Below are 19,258 nucleotides of genomic sequence, written 5' to 3' on the forward strand. Positions count from 1 at the left end.
TGTTCTTAACCTCTCCCTCTTAGCGAGTTTGATTCTGCCTCTAATCATCTCATAATAAGCCTTGCAAATTCCTGGAGCCCCCCTTAAGCACCTCGTAATGAGGTGATTTTTCTGATAATCCGTGAGAATCTTTAGAACTTTTTTTCCTTTCTCGTTTACAGAGTTTCTTGTTGAACCTCTGCACTTCACGCTTCAATTATTCCTTTAATCGCCCATCAATTAGTGTGGTAAGAGCCTTATCTTTGCTATTGTCCCCGTTAGCTTCTAGTTAGCTTTTGTCTATCGAGGAGTTTAACTTACGAGGTCCCTGTTTGTTTCCTTGCCCTTTGTATTGACTGGCTGTTGGCCACAGATCCTTGGGCAGATACAGGACTTCAAGTTTAACCTCTTTGTCACATAGAAAAGCGTAAAAGTCGGGCGAGGTGAGATACCCAGTAAGGAAAAAAAACCAGCTGATGTGTCCTAGAACAGCATTATCATCTACTGTGGTGGCGAAGCGTTTACTTGGGATCGTTTCCTTGTCCGCTCTCTGGCATCCGCTCTCATTTTCAATAGCTTCTCTGACTCGCCACACTTGCTAATCGTCCTGCGCTTATTAACAAGTGCAGAAGAGAAGGAAAATCTCTTCTGTGGCAGTGGATCTTGCCATGCCTACACAAAAGCTGCGTATGAAGAGTTCGTGGTTGAGAGCAGGGATGTGATACCCAGAGCAGCGCTTTATAGGCGGGCAGGGATCCCACCTCCGAGAGAGGAGAGCGTTTACACCGCACCTTTTCTCTTCTCTTTGGTATAAAGAGTGCGGATTCAAGCAGCAAGCCCCGAACTAGCTGCGCTGCCCCGAATGAGAGGAAATATTCCCCTTCCGACGCTGGGTGGGGATGTTGGCCGCGGACCGGCGCGTTCCTCGGTCCGCCCTGGGTCTGCAGACACAGGAAGACAAAAAACCGAGTGAGCTGAGCTGCTCGGAAAGGAGTCGGAGCATTCGGGGCTTCCAGATTCCCTCACCCCACGGTTGCTGGCCCACACCGCTCTGCTTCGGACGCCACTGAAAAATGCTGGGAGTTGCGGAGGACGGTGGATGGCTTTTTTGGAGAGTGATGGCGTGTGGGAGACAGAGCAGAGACAGCAAGAGGCAAGTGATCCTGTTTATTCTGTGCGTTTGCGTGTGTCAGAGCAGGGCTGAAACCCTCCGCTACTCTCTGCCGGAGGAAATGGGGAGGGACTCCTTTGTCGCCGATATTGCCAAGGACCTGGGGGTCCCTCTGAGCCAGCTTGCAGCTCGCAAGGCCCGCGTTGTATCCGAGGGGAACGAGCAGCTTTTCCTACTCAGTCAAAACACCGGAGTCCTGACGGCAAAGGAATCGCTGGACCGAGAGGAGATCTGTCCGCAGAGCGATACCTGCACACTTGTCTTTAAGATATTCTTTGAAAATCCATTGCAGCTTATCCGAGGGGAGGTGGAAATTCGTGACGTAAACGACAATTCGCCCGTGTTCCCGGAGAAGGAGATGGTTTTAAAAATTCTAGAAACAGCATCTCCTGGGTCCCGTTTCCCCCTGGAGAGCGCCCAGACAAGGACGTGGGCACTAACGGTTTGCAGAACTACAGCCTCGGGCCCAATCTCATTTCTCCCTCGCTATCTGGAACAGGGAAAAGGACGGAGTAAAATACGTGGAACTTGTCCTACAGCGCCAGCTGGATCGTGAAGAACAGGGAGAGCTGAATTTATTCCCTCACCGCCATCGACGGGGGGTCCCCACCCAGGTCGGGCACGGCTCAGGTCCGGATCGTGGTGGTGGATGCCAATGACCAACGTCCCTGTCTTCGAACGGGGAGGTCTACGAGGTGAGCCTGGCTGAGAACAGCCCCCTGGAACAGCTGGTGGTCAGAGTCGCTGCCGCAGATCCCGATGAAGGTCCAACGGGAAAGTGCGGTATGCGTTTACCCAGACATCGGAGCGATCCCGGCAACTCTTCCAGCTGAACCCGGCCACCGGTGAAATACGAGTCGCGGGCAACCTGGATTTTGAGGAAATGAAAACCCACAAGATGGTGGTGAAAGCCACGGACGGCGGAGATTGTCAGCGCATTGCAAAGTGCAGGTGGAGGTCCTGGACGTGAATGACAACGCCCCGGAGATAGCGCTCACCTCCCTCAACCGCCTCCATTCCCGAGGACGCCCCGCCACGCACCGTGGTGGCTCTGTTCAGTGTGCGGGACCAGGACTCCGGGGACAACGGCAGAACGGAGTGTTCCATCGACGGCGACTTACCATTCAGTGTCACCCCCACTTTTGATAATTACTACGAACTGAGAACAAACGCGGCTCTGGACAGGGAGAGGACAGCGGAGTATAACATCACCATCACAGCCACGGACTGGGGCAAGACGCGGCTGAGCTCTCGGGAAAGCATCTTCGTGCAGATATCGGATGTGAACGACAATCCCCCAGAGTTCACCCAGGAGGTTTACACCATGTCGGTCACGGAGAACAACAGCCCCATGCTCCGGATCGGCAGCATGAAGGCCACGGACGCCGACGCAGGAAAAAATGCGCGTGTGAACTACGCACTGGTGCGGCAGGAGGGCAAAGAGCAGCCCGAAGTGTCAGTCAACCCTGAAAATGGGGATGTTTATATCCTCCGCCCGCTGGACTACGAGAAGGTGCGCACCTTCGAGGTGACAGTGCGCGCAGCCGACGGCGGCTCGCCGCCGCTCAGCGCCCAGGCCGTGCTACGCGTAGTCGTGCGGGACGAGAACGATAACGCGCCCGTGCTGCTGCACCCGGCCCCCGACAGCAGCGCGGCCGGAGAGCTGGTGCCGCGCTGGGCGCCCTCCGGCTACCTGGTGGCCAAGGTGGTGGCGGTGGACGCGGACGCGGGGCAGAACGCGTGGCTGTCCTACGAGCTGGCCAAGGCGACGGAGCCGGGGCTGTTCCGCGTGGGGCTGCACAGCGGCGAGGTGCGCACGGCGCGGGCCGTGACAGAGAGGGACGCGGCCCGGCAGAGGCTCATTGTGCTGGTGCGGGACCGCGGGCAGCCGCCGCGCTCCGCCACTGCCACCCTCGCCGTCGCACTGGTGGACGGCTTCTCCGAAGCCCATTTACGAGTGAGCGAGGAGGCACCGGCCGCCGACCCCGACGAGCCGCTTACTCTTTACCTTATCGCCTCCCTCACCTGCGTGTCGGCGCTGTTCCTCGCCACCGCGGTGGCCGCCGTGGTAGTGAAGGTGCGGCGGGCCAGGCGGAGCGAGACGGAAACCTTGCCCACGTTCCCGACGACGGCCACGGAGAGCAACGCGGGCTCCCTGCCCCGCAGCTACGTGTACGACGTCTGCTTCGCCGCCGGGACTGTCAACAGCGAGTTCCGTTTCCTCAGGCCGCTCTTCCCCTGCTTCCCCGCCGGGCTGCCCCCCGGCCCGGGCGAGCAGCGGAGCTCGGTGTGCTCGCAGGATGTGGCCAGCCTCGGGGGTGAAGGCGACTGGAATGCACAGGTGAGGGACTGACAGGGCTGAGGTGATCGGGCAGGCAGGGGGGAGGTGTGTCACATCCTGGCAGCAAGGACTATTGAAGTTGCAGAATTGCTAGTCCCTGGGGTGGGAGGAGATGAGAGGATAGAGGGGTTCTCAGAGCCGCTGGAGAGTCGTCCCAGGAGGATCTAGCAGGGCTCAGCTGCTCCCCAAATGCTGACTAACCGCGCCTCTCTGCATCATAGAAGGATAGAACATTTTGGGTTGGAATGGACCTTTAGAAGCCATTAAGTCCAAACCCTCATGCAATGAGCAGGGATACCTTCAACTAGATCCGTTTGCTCAGAGCCCCATACAACCCGGACCTTGGATATTTCCGGGGATGGGGCACCTACCACCTCTCTGGGCAGCTGCACCCGTATCTCTGCTGAGTATTCGTGTTAGATCAACTCTTTGGTGTCATTTCAAAGGAGGGGAGGAGTTGGACCATGAGAAGGTGGAAAGTACAGGTAGAGATGTGTCCCCATAGTGGCTCCTGCGCACACACTGTGTAGAGCCCGTAGGGACCTGGAGCAGGAATGACACCATTCCTAGGGGTACATCCTCCCGGAGGTGGCAGTAACGGGAATGTAGTGGCCTGTACAGCATCAGATGGGACTGCGGGAACAACTGTGCAAAGGGGTGTCACCGACGATGTCCCCTGTCACCGACGATGTCCCCTGCACTGCTGTTAGGAGCTGGTGCTCGGTGCTGCCACGTGCCATTCACCAGGATGCACTGCTGAGCTCAATCTGTCCTCAAGCTGGAGGCTACGGAGGTGGGGACCTCTGCCATTAAATTCCCTTATATTTTCGTGACTTGAGTGAATAGTACTGGCCAGAAAAGTGTGGTTATCAGAGTCGGTTACCTCTTAGTATGGGATTCTGTGGGAACTCCACGGAGAGTTTCCAAGGATCAATCTAACACTTCATAGTAGGCTGGATTATGAACAATATGAGGCTGAAGAAACACAAACATCATCAGGGTCGGTTAATATATTCGTATTTCATAACCACTGATGACTTGGACTCATTTTATTGCAGGTTGTCAGAACCACAGTAGCCTCAGGGAAGACAAGGACCTTTCTTGATACACCAACATTAAACCACATTTACAGTTTGTGAGAAAGTGGTTTCTGTTTGGGGCTCTTACTATTTTGAATTAGTCCTTCAGGCTCATAAAAGTTTTTCTATAGTACCTTTGTGGAGGATGGTTTCTCTCTTTAGGTGTTCTCCACTCAGGTCAGAGACCCACCAAGTCTTACCTTCTCCTTGGCTCTCGGTAGAGAGGAGCGATGTGACACAGGCTGTGCTGTAAGACACGCCCTCCAAGCTTCCCGGTGACGTCTGCTTTCCTTCAACACTCCAATGACAACCGCTCTCTGTTCTTTGCAGGGCAGTGCTCCCCTCTCTGAAGACATGGGGCCCAGAGCTGCAGATGCAGTTTGCCCTGCAAACAGAGAGCTGGAGCTAAATGTCAGTTCCCATCAAAACCCTTGGCTCGCCCATCAATAAGTGAAGAGAAAGACAAGTTTGTCTGTCCTCACAGGGAAAAGGGAACAAAGAGACCAAACGCCTACCTAAAAGGTACCAGGGAGAAGAAGGCTTCTCTGTGAGAGTATTTTCCGTTTGAGCAGTACTTTATTCATGTAGGTATTTTGTAATTGTGCTGTGGATGGAGGAGGACAACCGTGTTGCATGTTGATTACATAATAATGTATGATTGTGAGAGTGCTACTGCTTCTACATACTACAGGAAATACTGAAGACTGGCAGAAGATCTTTAACTGTTTGTTACGCTGCCTTCTCTGTGGGGTTTCTTTTCGTGGTTTGTTTCTTTCTTTTTATGGAGAGAGCTTTGTAATAATATCTGAATTTTCTGCCATGTGTTTAACATCAGGTGAAACAGATATTAAGCAAAATTAAGTGGTGCTTACAAAGGAATTTCTTACATAATAAGCAGAAGCTGTTTACATTTGTAACTGCTGACATTGGCACACTTGGCATATTTGACCAGGAGTTTATAGGTTCTCCTTATTGTAAAGAGTGGGCTTTGAGCAATGTGTTCTTTCTTCCTTTTTTTCCCCCCATAAAGTTGAAATTACCATTTCGCAATTGTTAAAAGTTAAGATAATTAAAAGTATTGTTTGTGGTTTTACAGGAAAATAGATACAACCGTTTGCAATTAACTGTAGAATATAGGGTGTCAAGAAGCTTTCTGTTTTCTCTTTCTTTCATCAATCGATATTAATCTATAAAGTAATGTGATATTTCCTGTCGTTGAAACATTTTAAAGAGCAGAATGCGTGATGACAGAAAACAATAAAACCTACTTGGAACTCCCTCGGGTGAGTGTGTTGTCTCGAGGTCATTTGCCACAGTCATCGCCGAGGAAATAACCAACCCAAGAGCAGGATTTCGGCAATAATCCGTGCATCTGGAGTGGATTTTAAGCAGGGGAAATAGGAACGACCTGGGAAATAGGACGGTCTCAGATGTCGGAGCAAGGCGGAGGGGCGTTTTCTGAGTCGAGCTGAGGTCTAAAAGATGCTGCCTCCAGCCCATTCCTGAAGGCTCCCAGCAGGAGAGGTCGTGAACTGGGGGAAAACAGCTGCCGTGGTTCGAGACCAGCTCACCTGGGTCCTGGATAACAATATGCTGCTGTTTTAGCTAAACAGCCAGAAAGTAATTTATTCAAAGCGTTCGCACTGGGGGGGAAGGGAGAGGGAACCAAAACAAAAGGAACAACCCAGCTTTAAATAAATCCCGTTTTGAAGTAGAAGGCAAACAGAGGCACTGCTCATTCAGCCGGTGGCCACACTTTGAATACGGCTGTATGGACAGTTAAATCTCTATGGTTTGACCTCGGAAGAGAGAAATCGAGCCGGTAATCTCTGCTTTCCAGGCTTTGCGGTGGGAAAGCTTCGAATCCTTCTACAGATCGGCCGCCTGGTGCCGCTGCTGACCGCGGAAGCTCCGCGCAGCTCCCAGCTCCGCCGCCCCCGCGATTCGGGCGGGCGGGGCTGCACCATCTCGGGCTGCTCCGTTCGGGGGTCTGCAGGCTGTATCGGCGGCTCCCTCCAGCTCACAGGAGAGGAGATCGGGTGGCTGGAAGGGAATGAAGCTGATGAAGAGCGAGGAGCCGCTCCCGGGGCGAGCGGTGGCTCTGATCCTTCTCCTCTGCGTCCCGGGGATGAGAGCAGAACCCGCTCGGTACTCTGTGCCCGAAGAGGCGGAGAAAGGCTCTTTTGTGGCGAATATCGCTAAAGATTTGGGACTGACCGGTGAGGAATTATTGGCTCGTCAGGCTCGACTCGTTCCTGAAGGAGAAAAGCAGTATCTTCAGCTTAACCAGCACACCGGGGATTTGGTGGTGAGAGAGCAAATGGACCGGGAGGAGCTGTGTGGACAGAGCGAGCCCTGCTTGGTGCGTTTCGAGGTGCTGCTGGAGAGCCCACTGCAGTCCTTCCGAGCTGAGGTAAGACTCACCGACATAAATGATCATGCTCCTGTGTTCCTAAATAAAGAGATAGTTTTAAAGATCCCGGAATCGACAATGCCTGGGACTCGGTTTTTGTTGGAAAGCGCTCACGATCCAGATGTGGGGAACAATAGTCTTCAGCATTATAGTATCAGCTCGAACGAGTATTTCCTTGTGTATACCCGGCGGCGGAGTGACGGCAGGAGGTATGCCGAGCTGGTGTTGGATCGAGCCCTGGACCGGGAGCAGCAGGCAGAACTTGCTTTCAGCATCACGGCTGTGGATGGTGGGACTCCACCACGGTCTGGAACAGCCTTAATCCGCGTGGTAGTCCTGGATATAAATGACAACATCCCGGTATTTACCCAGAGTCTGTATAAAGTCTCCATAATGGAAAATAGCTTACAGGATGCCATAGTGGTGGTAGTGTCTGCTAGTGATTTAGACTCAGGCACAAACGGGGAAATAGTCTATTCCATAGTTCAAAATTCAGAGGAAAATTTCGAAACGTTTAAAATAAACCCAGAGACAGGTCAGATTCGACTCAAAAAGCCTTTGGATTATGAAGAAACAAAGCTGTACGAGGTAGATGTCCAGGCCACAGATGGAGGGGGCCTGTCCACGCATTGCAAGGTGGAGGTGCAAGTGAAGGACGTGAACGATAATGCCCCCGAGGTGATCATCACCTCGTTCACCAGCACCCTCTCCGAAGCCGCCCCTCTGAACACCGTGGTGGCCCTCTTCAATGTGCGGGACCGAGATTCGGGGGACAATGGCAGGACGACCTGCGAGCTGACAGGGGAGCAACCCTTCAGGATCACGCTGCTGGCAGCCGACGCGTACGCGCTGGTGACATCAGAGACACTGGACCGGGAGCAGGTGGAGGAATACCATGTGACAGTGCGAGCCCGCGACGAGGGCTCCCCCGCCCTCTCGGTGTCCAAGACCCTGTTCGTTCGGCTCTTGGATGTGAACGACAATGCACCCACCTTCACCCAGTCCATTTACACCATGGGGATGAGCGAAAACGAGCCCGCGGGGAGGAGCCTGGGCCGCCTCAGTGCCACGGACCTTGACGCGGGAGAAAACGCCCGCGTGAGATACGCGCTAGTGCTGCCACCAACAGGCACCCTCGCCTCGGCATCATTTGTGTCAGTGGACGCGGAGAGTGGAACCGTCCGGAGTTTGCGCCCGCTGGACTACGAGAAGGTGCGCGCCTTCGAGGTGACAGTGCGCGCAGCCGACGGCGGCTCGCCGCCGCTCAGCGCCCAGGCCGTGCTACGCGTAGTCGTGCGGGACGAGAACGATAACGCGCCCGTGCTGCTGCACCCGGCCCCCGACAGCAGCGCGGCCGGAGAGCTGGTGCCGCGCTGGGCGCCCTCCGGCTACCTGGTGGCCAAGGTGGTGGCGGTGGACGCGGACGCGGGGCAGAACGCGTGGCTGTCCTACGAGCTGGCCAAGGCGACGGAGCCGGGGCTGTTCCGCGTGGGGCTGCACAGCGGCGAGGTGCGCACGGCGCGGGCCGTGACAGAGAGGGACGCGGCCCGGCAGAGGCTCATTGTGCTGGTGCGGGACCGCGGGCAGCCGCCGCGCTCCGCCACTGCCACCCTCGCCGTCGCACTGGTGGACGATTTCTCCGATGCCTTCCACCAGCTTGGCCACGATCCTGCAAGCGGAGAGCAGCCGCAGGTGGCCGAGGAGGAAATGCTCACCACTTACCTCATTGCCTCCCTGTGCTGCATCTCGTCCCTTTTTCTCTTGTCCATCCTCGTCTTGACGGCGAACACGCTCTGCAAAGCTCGTGTCCGGGCAGAACTTTCTCCTCCCTCCCCCAGTTGCTACGCTGACGGAGACTTCGCCAGCGACGGCGTGGGCGTGGGCGGCACGGACACTCTGTCGCCGGCTTACCGCTACGAAATGTGTCTGACCAGCGGCTCGGGAAGTAGCGAAATCCGGTTCCTGAAGCCCGTTCTGCCCAGCCCGCATAGCAATGCTGAGGCGGGGCTGGACAAGGACGAGGAGCCGCTATACCACTCGCAGACCGCCTGCGACAGGGAAGCCCAACCGGGGAGCGCAGCCACTCCTTTCAGCTGCCAGACTGGCCAGTAGGCGTGCGCGTCCACGCCTGAGTCGTGCTGGGATCCACCTCCCTTCCCCGTCTTCAACCTGAGATTTCCCAGTAGCTGTAGTGCCGTTCCCTGCTGTTTTTAGGTGTACTGTCCCTGCGGGGGCTCCAGGCCGCTTTCTCCTGCCGGGGAAGGCGGCTCAGTCCCTCCGAGTTCAGCCTCCGTTTCATGCTGCCCTGGAAAACTCATGGTTCCGCTCTTGCCGCCGAGCTACTCGAAGGGCTCATACTCGCCTCTCTCTAGACGAGAACGCGCTCCTGACCGCGGGTTAGTGCCAGAGAGCGGCGAGGACGGACGCGGAGCAGCTGCCGGGGATGCTCTGATGCGAGAACTCCACGCAGGGCTACTGCCGATCCTGCCCAGCACTTCTCTCTCGGGAGGATGGGAGCGCCTTCTACCGCAAGAGCCCCCGCGTGTGCGCGCGGATCCGCGGGCCGGGGCGAGCGGCAGCGCGGGCTGCGGGCGGCGGCGGGCGCAGTCCCAGCGCGCACCGCTGGGTGGTGCTCTCGGCCAAGGCGGCGCCGAGCGGCTGCGGCAGTGGAGGCGGCCGAGCCCGGACCAGCCCAGCCCAGCCCAGCCCAGCCCCAGCCCAGCCCAGCCCAGCTCAGCCCAGCGCAGCGCAGCCCAGCCGAGCTCAGCTCAGAACAGCCCAGCCCAGCCCAGCGCAGCCCGGCTCAGAACAGCTCAGCGCAGCCCAGCCCAGCTCAGAACAGCTCAGAACAGCACAGCTCAGCCCAGCGGAGCCGGGAGAAGGTGAGAGCGGCTGCGGCGGCCAGCGCTGCCCCGTATCACCCGCTGCCGGGACACCCCGGCTGCGTTCCGAGCCGCCGGCGGAATCGGAGCCAGCGACGGAAGGCGCCCGCCCCCCACTTCGCCGCTTTCCGCCGGGAATCGCCCGGGAGATCCCCGAGACCGAGGCCGCCGCCGCCGCCGCCGCGCCATGGCGATCGCAAGGCAAGTGCTTTGTCTGTGTGCTTTCCTGTCCGTGCCGCACGCTCGCGCCGAGCCCATCCGCTACTCCGTAGCCGAGGAGGCGGAAAGCGGCTCCCTGGTTGGCAAGCTGGCGGAGGACGCGGGGCTCACGCCGGAGCAGCTCTCGGCTCGCCGCGCCCGCCTGGTCTCGGAGGACGGGCGGCAGCATTTTCGCTTAGACCGCGCCTCCGGCCGCCTCGTCGTGGCGGGGAGGCTGGACCGGGAGGAGCTGTGCGGCCACTCCGGCACCTGCATGCTCCCCTTCGAGCTGCTGCTCGCCAACCCCCTGCAGTTCTTTCGGGTGGAGGTGGCTCTGGAAGACATCAATGACCATTCACCCGTTTTTCCAGACGAACGAGTTAATTTTAAGATCCCCGAAACAAGTGACCCGGGTTCGCGTTTCCCTCTGGAGGGTGCTCGGGATCTCGATATTGGCAGCAATAATATCCAGACATACAGCATCTCTCCCGAGAACGGATACTTTAGTGTCTCCTTTGGCAGTCGGAGTGAAGATGACAAATATATTGAACTGGTCTTGGAAAAGCCACTAGACAGAGAGGAACAGGCAGAGATGGGTTTCAGTCTCATTGCTGTAGATGGGGGCTCTCCTCCCAAAAGTGGGGCCACTGAAGTGAAAATTGTCATTCTAGATGTAAATGACAATGCTCCCATCTTCACACAAGAGTTGTACATTGGACAGGTATTAGAGAACATGCCAGAAGGCTCTGTGGTTCTGACTGTGCTGGCAACAGATCAGGATGCTGGAGTTAATGGAGACATTTCCTATCAACTCAGCCAGGCAGTGGGCCAGAGCAACTCAGCGTTTGTGATTGATCCCATAACCGGTGAAATTAAACTCACAAAACCTCTGGACTTCGAGGATTCAGAGCATCATGAATTCCGTGTGAGGGCCACAGATGGTGGGGGACTCTCAGCAATCTGCAAAGTGTTGGTGGAGGTGGTGGATGTGAATGACAATGCCCCAGAGCTGGTGGTCAGTTCCTTCAGCAGTCCCCTCCCTGAGAACACAGCGCCCGGCACGGTGGTTGCCCTCTTTACGGTCAGGGACCGGGATTCTGGTGCCAACGGGAAGATCTCCTGTGCCCTCGAGGATCAGCTCTTCTTCTCCCTGCGGCCAGCCTATAAGAATTATTATGAGGTGGTGACAGTGAGCGCGCTGGACCGTGAGGAGACGGCTCAGTACATCCTGACTGTCACAGCAGCAGATGCGGGGTCCCCTCCCCTCACTACCACGCAGACCTTCACTGTGGACATCTCGGATGTGAATGACAATGCCCCTGTGTTCAACCAGACGTCATACACCATGTATGTGCGTGAGAACAACGTCCCCACGGTGTTTGTTGGAGCCGTCAGTGCTGCAGATGCTGACGTGGGGCTCAATGCCAAGGTGACCTATTCCCTGGCCCCAGTCGAACCGGCAGAGCGGCCTTCCTGCTCCTGCATCTCTGTGAACTCCGAGAACGGACACGTCTTTGTGCTGCGGCCCCTGGACTACGAGCAGTTGAGGCAGAGCGAGGTCACAGTCAGTGCCTCTGACGCGGGGTCTCCTCCCCTCAGAGCCAACGTCACCCTCCGCCTTGTCGTGCTGGACGAGAATGACAATGCCCCGCTCGTGCTCTACCCAGCCCAGGACAGCAGCCCACCGTCCAGTGAGCTGGTGCCCGTGTCGGCTGAGGCGGGCTACCTCGTCACCAAAGTGGTGGCCGTGGATGCCGACTCGGGACAGAACTCGTGGCTCTCGTACCACCTGCTGAGGGCCAGCGACCCCGGGCTGTTTACGGTGAGTGCCCAAAGCGGGGAGGTGCGTCTGAGGAGGCCGGTGACAGAGAGAGACACCGTGAAGCAGAAGCTCGTTGTCCTGGTGAGAGACAACGGGAAGCCCCCACTGTCAGCCACCGCAGCTCTGAGCGCACTCGTGCTCAAGGACTTCTCAGACGTGCGCCTCCCGCCCAGCAGTGCGGCCGCAGAGGATGAGGGCGGCTCCCTGACCACCTATTTAATCATTTCCTTGGTCTTTGTCTCACTCCTCTTCCTCATCTCCACCGCCGTCTTTGTCGCTCGCAAGGTGTGCAAGAGACAGGAGCTGAAGGCTGGCCATGTGCTTTATGGTGGCGACAACTTGCAGAGCGGCCTGGCCGATGCAGCCGCTGCAGGGACCCTGCCCCACGCCTATTGCTACGAGATCAGCCTCACAACGGGCTCGGGCAACAGCGAGTTCAAATTCCTCAAGCCCATCCTCCCCAGCCTGCCACCACAGCACAGCGCCGTGGGCCAGGGCCCTGATGATGAACAGGATTTCCCCTGTGTCCCTGTGAGCGCAGAGGACATGGCACCAGACAACCCTGGGACTCTCTCTGCAGGACACTTCAACACTCTTTCCTTTAACTAGCACAGGGTCTGCACAGCTGGCCACTTTATGGTTCATGGTAGAAAGGGATCCAGGCTGTAGGCTCTGGCAATTGTTCCTCCAGAGCAAACCTTTGTTTCCAATTGGCATAACCAATTTCTCTCAAATACTAAGTCAGATTAAAAGTCGTCTCCTAATCGAAAACCACAAAGAAGCAAATAAAAGACAGTCAGATTCTCTCCCTCAGGCAATAATATATTTCACCTGTGTTACAGCTGTTTCTGATAGGCTTTAAGAATGGGGTTAGCACTCCAGCCTATGCTCTTGTCTCTCTTCCTGTCAGACCAGACCATGAACCTCTTACTCATTGCTAGAACACAATGGCACGGTTGGGAAGACAAATCTCACTCTTGCTGAAACGGCTCAAAGCCTTTTTCGCAGCTCAGAAAAGCCAGGTAGTTCTGAATACTGTGTCCCAACATTCTGCTAGCACAGGGCTTTTTCTTCCTGCAGTTCTGAATGTCTCTATCTGAGATTTGTGGGCGGTGTGTGTTACACTTTCCTCTCAGTATGTCTGTCTGTTCAGCCATTGTGCATCTGCAGATGTTTCACTAGTGCTGCCCAGAGAAACAGGAGTTGCTCCCACCCAGCCTTTGCAATGCAGGTGGTTCCAGCTCTGTAGAGTAGAAGGCTATTTTGGCCTTATGGGTACAGGGGTATCATCTTCTTCAAGGCAGAGAGGAGAAGGAAAATGCACAACAAAATCTTCCTTTGGCCTATGTGTGGGTTTGGTGTTCTGTCTCCCTCAGGTTGTCTTGGAAATACAGCAGCATTAGGTTAGATGTGTTAGGGTAGGCGGTAACTGTAGAGATTTGTGAACACGTGTTCATTGTCTTTGGGTGAATGAAAATGCCACATGTCCATCAGGGATAATTTTGGGAAGTTAGAATCAAGAAGAACTTGGAAAAAGGACTTTGAGGTTTGTTTCCTCATTCTTGTTTCTGCAATCAGTGGCTTCTTGTTCACAGTACAAAGCTGTCCCTACAGGATTTTCTCCATGTGTGTTAGAGCATGAGCATTCCCATTTTTGCCCTTTCTCCTCCTCTCTGGCCTGTACTGAGCATTGTTTCCCTGTTCCTCTAAAGAAGGACAGTCACCCCATCTATAACAGTTGGTTGTTTGAATGATGTCCGTGATGCATGGAATATTCAGAAAGCCTCCCTCCCGCTGTGTTGTGCTGAAGTTACACAGTTTAACATTGTAAGCTTGGATAGCCCTGAGTTTAGAAATTGAAAAAATGTGTAAGACTGAAATAAAGAGAACATCCTCACTCCTTTTGTGGAGACAGAAGTCTTTGTAGAGTTATTCTCTTTGGGAAAGCTCCTTCAAGGTTTTTCGAAATTCTACGGGTTTTTTTTTTTCTGACTGTGTCCCTTGACTGAAGCAAAGTTGGAAGGCAGAGTAGCTGAGTAAGGAGATGAAGCGCGCAGGGTATTCAGTGGCATTACCATTCAGTGCTATTTCCATCGCCCGATCGGTGCGCTGCTTCTCCTGCTGAGGGATGAGGCTCAGTGGTTCCGGGCTCAGTCTGGGCTTCCCGCTGCCCTGGGAAAGGCCGCGTTCCAATCTGGCCACCGGGTGTCTCGGAATGCTTGGAGCCGCGGGCCGGGGCGAGCGGCAGCGCGGGCTGCGGGCGGCGGCGGGCGCAGTCCCAGCGCGCACCGCTGGGTGGTGCTCTCGGCCAAGGCGGCGCCGAGCGGCTGCGGCAGCGGAGGCGGCCGAGCCCGGACCAGCCCAGCCCAGCCCAGCCCAGCCCAGCCCAGCTCAGCCAGCTCAGACAGCCAAGCTCAGAACAGCTCAGCCAGCTCAGAACAGCTCAGAACAGCCCAGCGGAGCCGGGAGAAGGTGAGAGCGGCTGCGGAGGCGAGCGCTGCCCCGTATCACCCGCTGCCGGGACACCCCGGCTGCGTTCCGAGCCGCCGGCGGAATCGGAGCCAGCGACGGAAGGCGCCCGCCCCCCACTTCGCCGCTTTCCGCCGGGAATCGCCCGGGAGATCCCCGAGACCGAGGCCGCCGCCGCCGCCGCCGCGCCATGGCGATCGCAAGGCAAGTGCTTTGTCTGTGTGCTTTCCTGTCCGTGCCGCCCGCTCGCGCCGAGCCCATCCGCTACTCCGTAGCCGAGGAGGCGGAAAGCGGCTCCCTGGTTGGCAAGCTGGCGGAGGACGCGGGGCTCACGCCGGAGCAGCTCTCGGCTCGCCGCGCCCGCCTGGTCTCGGAGGACGGGCGGCAGCATTTTCGCTTAGACCGCGCCTCCGGCCGCCTCGTCGTGGCGGGGAGGCTGGACCGGGAGGAGCTGTGCGGCCACTCCGGCACCTGCATGCTCCCCTTCGAGCTGCTGCTCGCCAACCCCCTGCAGTATTTTCGGGTGGAGGTGGCTCTGGAAGACATCAATGACCATTCACCCGTTTTCCCTGAGGAACAAGTCATCTTTAGGATTCCCGAAACAAGCGACCCGGGTTCGCGTTTCCCACTGGAGGGTGCTCGGGACCTTGATATTGGCAGCAATAATATCCAGGCATACAGCATCTCTCCCGAGAACGAGTACTTTAATGTCTCCTATGGGAGTCGGATTACAGGCAAGAAGTATCTTGAACTTGTTTTGGAAAAGCCACTAGACAGAGAGGAACAGGCAGAGATGGGTTTCAGTCTCATTGCTGTAGATGGGGGCTCTCCCCCTAGAAGTGGGACCATCGAGATTTCTATTGTCATTCTAGATGTAAACGACAATGCTCCCATCTTCACACAAGAGCAGTACATAGGGAAGGTTCTGGAGAACATGCCAGAAGGCTCTGTGGTTCTGAGTGTGCTGGCAACAGATCAGGATGCTGAAGTTAATGGGGACATTTCCTATCAACTCAGACAGGCAGTGGGCCAGAGCAACTCAGCGTTTGTGATTGATCCCATAACCGGTGAAATTAAACTCACAAAACCTCTGGACTTCGAGGCGGCAGAGACTCACGAGCTCAATGTGAGGGCCACAGATGGAGGGGGACTCTCAGCAATCTGCAAAGTGTTGGTGGAGGTGGTGGATGTGAATGACAATGCCCCAGAGCTGGTGGTCAGTTCCTTCAGCAGTCCCCTCCCCGAGAACACAGCGCCCGGCACGGTGGTTGCCCTCTTTACGGTCAGGGACCGGGATTCTGGTGCCAACGGGAAGATCTCCTGTGCCCTCGAGGATCAGCTCTTCTTCTCCCTGCGGCCAGCCTTTAAGAATTACTATGAGGTGGTGACAGTGAGCGCGCTGGACCGCGAGGAGACGGCTCAGTACATCCTGACTGTCACAGCAGCAGATGCGGGGTCCCCTCCCCTCACTACCACGCAGACCTTCACTGTGGACATCTCGGATGTCAATGACAATGCCCCTGTGTTCAACCAGACGTCATACACCATGTATGTGCGTGAGAACAACGTCCCCACGGTGTTTGTTGGAGCCGTCAGTGCTGCAGATGCTGACGTGGGGCTCAATGCCAAGGTGACCTATTCCCTGGCCCCAGTCGAACCGGCAGAGCGGCCTTCCTGCTCCTGCATCTCTGTGAACTCCGAGAACGGACACGTCTTTGTGCTGCGGCCCCTGGACTACGAGCAGTTGAGGCAGAGCGAGGTCACAGTCAGTGCCTCTGACGCGGGGTCTCCTCCCCTCAGAGCCAACGTCACCCTCCGCCTTGTCGTGCTGGACGAGAATGACAATGCCCCGCTCGTGCTCTACCCAGCCCAGGACAGCAGCCCACCGTCCAGTGAGCTGGTGCCCGTGTCGGCTGAGGCGGGCTACCTCGTCACCAAAGTGGTGGCCGTGGATGCCGACTCGGGACAGAACTCGTGGCTCTCGTACCACCTGCTGAGGGCCAGCGACCCCGGGCTGTTTACGGTGAGTGCCCAAAGCGGGGAGGTGCGTCTGAGGAGGCCGGTGACAGAGAGAGACACCGTGAAGCAGAAGCTCGTTGTCCTGGTGAGAGACAACGGGAAGCCCCCACTGTCAGCCACCGCAGCTCTGAGCGCACTCGTGCTCAAGGACTTCTCAGACGTGCGCCTCCCGCCCAGCAGTGCGGCCACAGAGGATGAGGGCGGCTCCCTGACCACCTATTTAATCATTTCCTTGGTCTTTGTCTCACTCCTCTTCCTCATCTCCACCGCCGTCTTTGTCGCTCGCAAGGTGTGCAAGAGACAGGAGCTGAAGGCTGGCCATGTGCTTTATGGTGGCGACAACTTGCAGAGCGGCCTGGCCGATGCAGCCGCTGCAGGGACCCTGCCCCACGCCTATTGCTACGAGATCAGCCTCACAACGGGCTCGGGCAACAGCGAGTTCAAATTCCTCAAGCCCATCCTCCCCAGCCTGCCACCACAGCACAGCGCCGTGGGCCAGGGCCCTGATGATGAACAGGATTTCCCCTGTGTCCCTGTGAGCACAGAGGACATGGCACCAGACGACCCTGGGACTCTCTCTGCAGGACACTTCAACACTCTTTCCTTTAACTAGCACGGGGTCTGCACAGCCAGGGGCTTCATGGCTCATGGGAAGGGGGGATCCAGGCTGCAGCCTGTGGCAACGGTTCCTCTGGAGTAAATCTGTGTTTTCAATTGGCGTAAGCAATTTCCCTCAAATTCTAAGTTAGAATAAAAGTTTTCTGCCACTCCAAATACATAAACAAACAAAAGAAATTCAGATCCTCTCACTGAGGCAATAGTATGTTTCAGCTCTGTATGGTCATTTCTGTTTGGCTTTAAGAATGCAGTTAGCATTCCAGCTATGCTCTTTTCTCTCTTGCTGTCCAACAAGACAGCGGAGCGTTTATTCTGTCTTGTGACACAAGGGCACAGCTGGGCTGACAGATCTCCTCCTTCATAAAATATAGAAAACCCCTTTCCCAGCTCAGGAAAGCCAAGATATTGAGATTACTGTGTCACAACGTCATGTGAGGAGTGGCCTCTTTCGTCCCGGGGTTCTGGATTCTTTTGTCTGAGATGCCTGGGATCTCTGTGCTTTGGTTTCTTGTCACTATGTCAGCCTATATAGCCACTGTGTGTTTGCATATGATTCACCAGTGCTGCCTGCTGAATGATGGAGTTGCTCCCATCCAACCTTTGCAATGCTGGCAATTGCATCTCAACTGGCAAGAAAGGTATTCTGACCCTTTGAATACAGGAGTCTCATCTTCTCCAGGGCAGGGAAGAGCAGTAAAATGTACAACAAAATATTCTTTTTGCCCTATGAAGCAGTGCTTGGTGTTCTGTCTCGTTGTAATACAGAAATATAGCAGCACAAACCCTGTTGGGTATACTGTAACTGTACAAGGTTTTGAAAACATGTCCATTTTCTTTGGGTACATTTCATGAAAACTCCATTAAGTCCTTCAGAGAGCATTTTCTGAAGGGTAGAATCAACACAAAATGGTAAAAAGGAGATTGATTTTGGTCTTCTTATTGTTCCTATATACAGTGGTTTCATGTTGGGAGTAGAAAGCTGTCCCCACATAATTTTCTGCATTTGTCTTAGAGCATTTGCATTCTCCTTTTTGCCCCTTCTCCTGCTACTCTCTGAACTGTGTTTGAGCATCGTCTTTCCTACTCTGCTTAAGGACTGCCACCCCATGTATAATAACTGATGACTTGAATGATGTCTGTTAGGCACAGAACATTCAGAAAGCCTCACACTGTTGTTGTGCTGAAGTTATAAAGTTTAACATTGTAAACTTGAATACCCCTGAGTGTAAAACTGAAATAAAGAGAACACCTGAATGCCTTGTGTGGAGACAGTCTTTGTATTTTCCTTTGGCCTAGGTAGTGGGTGAGTGGGCACGTTTCTCCAGTTTCAAGATGCAGCTGATATAGCATTCAGGAAAACTGGGAGGATGATGGAATTTCTATCAGGCCTCTATAGTTCTTTTGAGCACTGACCTTCTGGCTGAGATGGAGTCCAGTAATAGGCCAGGTCAGGGGAAACTGGGCCCTACCTCAACAGAGGCCCTGGGTGTGCAAATGCCTCTGCAAAGCTGTGATATAGGGGAGTGGCCTTCTCAAATCTTCTAACAGCTGCATCTGCAGATGGCAGCAGTTACGAGGTGTTTGTAACACTTCAGGTGTAAGCATTTTGGAAAAGAATGGCACAAAAACAGGGAGTACTGCCCTTGGGAAGTATTTTTTGGGAGTGCCTGGAGGTGGGAATTTGGTCAGTAAAAGCTGCTACTAGGGAGAGGCTTTGCTATCATGAAATGCAGAAGACTGCAGCAGGATTACTTCCACAAGGCCCAGATGAACAGGTAAGTCTTGGGGAAGGAATGGTGTAGTGATGCTGACCAGAAGACTGATGTACATCGAGGATGAAGTGATCCATAATCCAGTTAATCTGGGAAGGCACAGGCCACTGCTGTGCTGCGTTCTGCTCCACAAATACATTGGTGGAAGGTTATATTCATCTCCCTGTAACCAAGAAACCTGCAGGCAGGTCCCCCTTGCCACTGATGAGAAAGCCACCTGCAAGCAAGAAGTCTGCATGCAAACTTCTTTTACTGGAACTCTAAAAATTATGAATAAAACTGGTTTATTTTATGAAAGTCCTATAATGCCTTGACTGAGTGGAACAGGGGCACTCTTCCTTTCCTGGGACCAGGATCTGCTTGGCATTCTGTGTGTGGCTGAATTCCTGTGTGAAGTTACTTTTACTACATGTTCTCCACATCTAAAGGGATGCAGGATTACCTGCACTAATCTCTTCCACTAGTGTGTGTTATAAAAGAGAGTTGGTGTGTCTG

General features: G+C 55.2%; 4 protein-coding genes across 4 annotated transcripts; all 4 read left to right on the top strand.

Annotated features, from left to right (window-relative positions):
• Positions 1-991: 991 nt before the first annotated feature.
• On the top strand, positions 992-5,854 carry LOC104693509 (protocadherin beta-16-like). The gene is given in 9 exon segments (XM_039559757.1): positions 992-1,566; positions 1,569-1,619; positions 1,622-1,725; positions 1,727-1,819; positions 1,822-1,915; positions 1,918-2,073; positions 2,076-2,155; positions 2,157-3,491; positions 4,901-5,854. Coding segments are annotated over 9 exon segments (2,547 nt in total). The 5' UTR covers positions 992-1,052; the 3' UTR covers positions 5,021-5,854.
• Positions 5,855-6,623: 769 nt separating this feature from the next.
• LOC120410748 (protocadherin beta-16-like) lies at positions 6,624-9,095 on the top strand. Its single transcript, XM_039559847.1, has one exon. The coding sequence runs from the start codon at positions 6,624-6,626 to the stop codon at positions 9,093-9,095; it is 2,472 nt and encodes an 823-aa protein (XP_039415781.1).
• A 778-nt stretch (positions 9,096-9,873) lies between these two features.
• On the top strand, positions 9,874-13,802 carry LOC120410736 (protocadherin beta-15-like). Its single transcript, XM_039559758.1, has one exon. The coding sequence runs from the start codon at positions 10,053-10,055 to the stop codon at positions 12,492-12,494; it is 2,442 nt and encodes an 813-aa protein (XP_039415692.1). The 5' UTR covers positions 9,874-10,052; the 3' UTR covers positions 12,495-13,802.
• A 497-nt stretch (positions 13,803-14,299) lies between these two features.
• On the top strand, positions 14,300-18,248 carry LOC109951001 (protocadherin beta-15-like). Its single transcript, XM_020584809.2, has one exon. It carries the CDS (start codon positions 14,545-14,547, stop codon positions 16,984-16,986), a length of 2,442 nt encoding a protein of 813 aa, XP_020440398.2. The 5' UTR covers positions 14,300-14,544; the 3' UTR covers positions 16,987-18,248.
• The last annotated feature ends 1,010 nt before the right edge of the window (positions 18,249-19,258 follow it).

This window comes from Corvus cornix, chromosome 13, assembly GCF_000738735.6.
Source record: "Corvus cornix cornix isolate S_Up_H32 chromosome 13, ASM73873v5, whole genome shotgun sequence".
Lineage (NCBI taxonomy): Eukaryota > Metazoa > Chordata > Aves > Passeriformes > Corvidae > Corvus > Corvus cornix.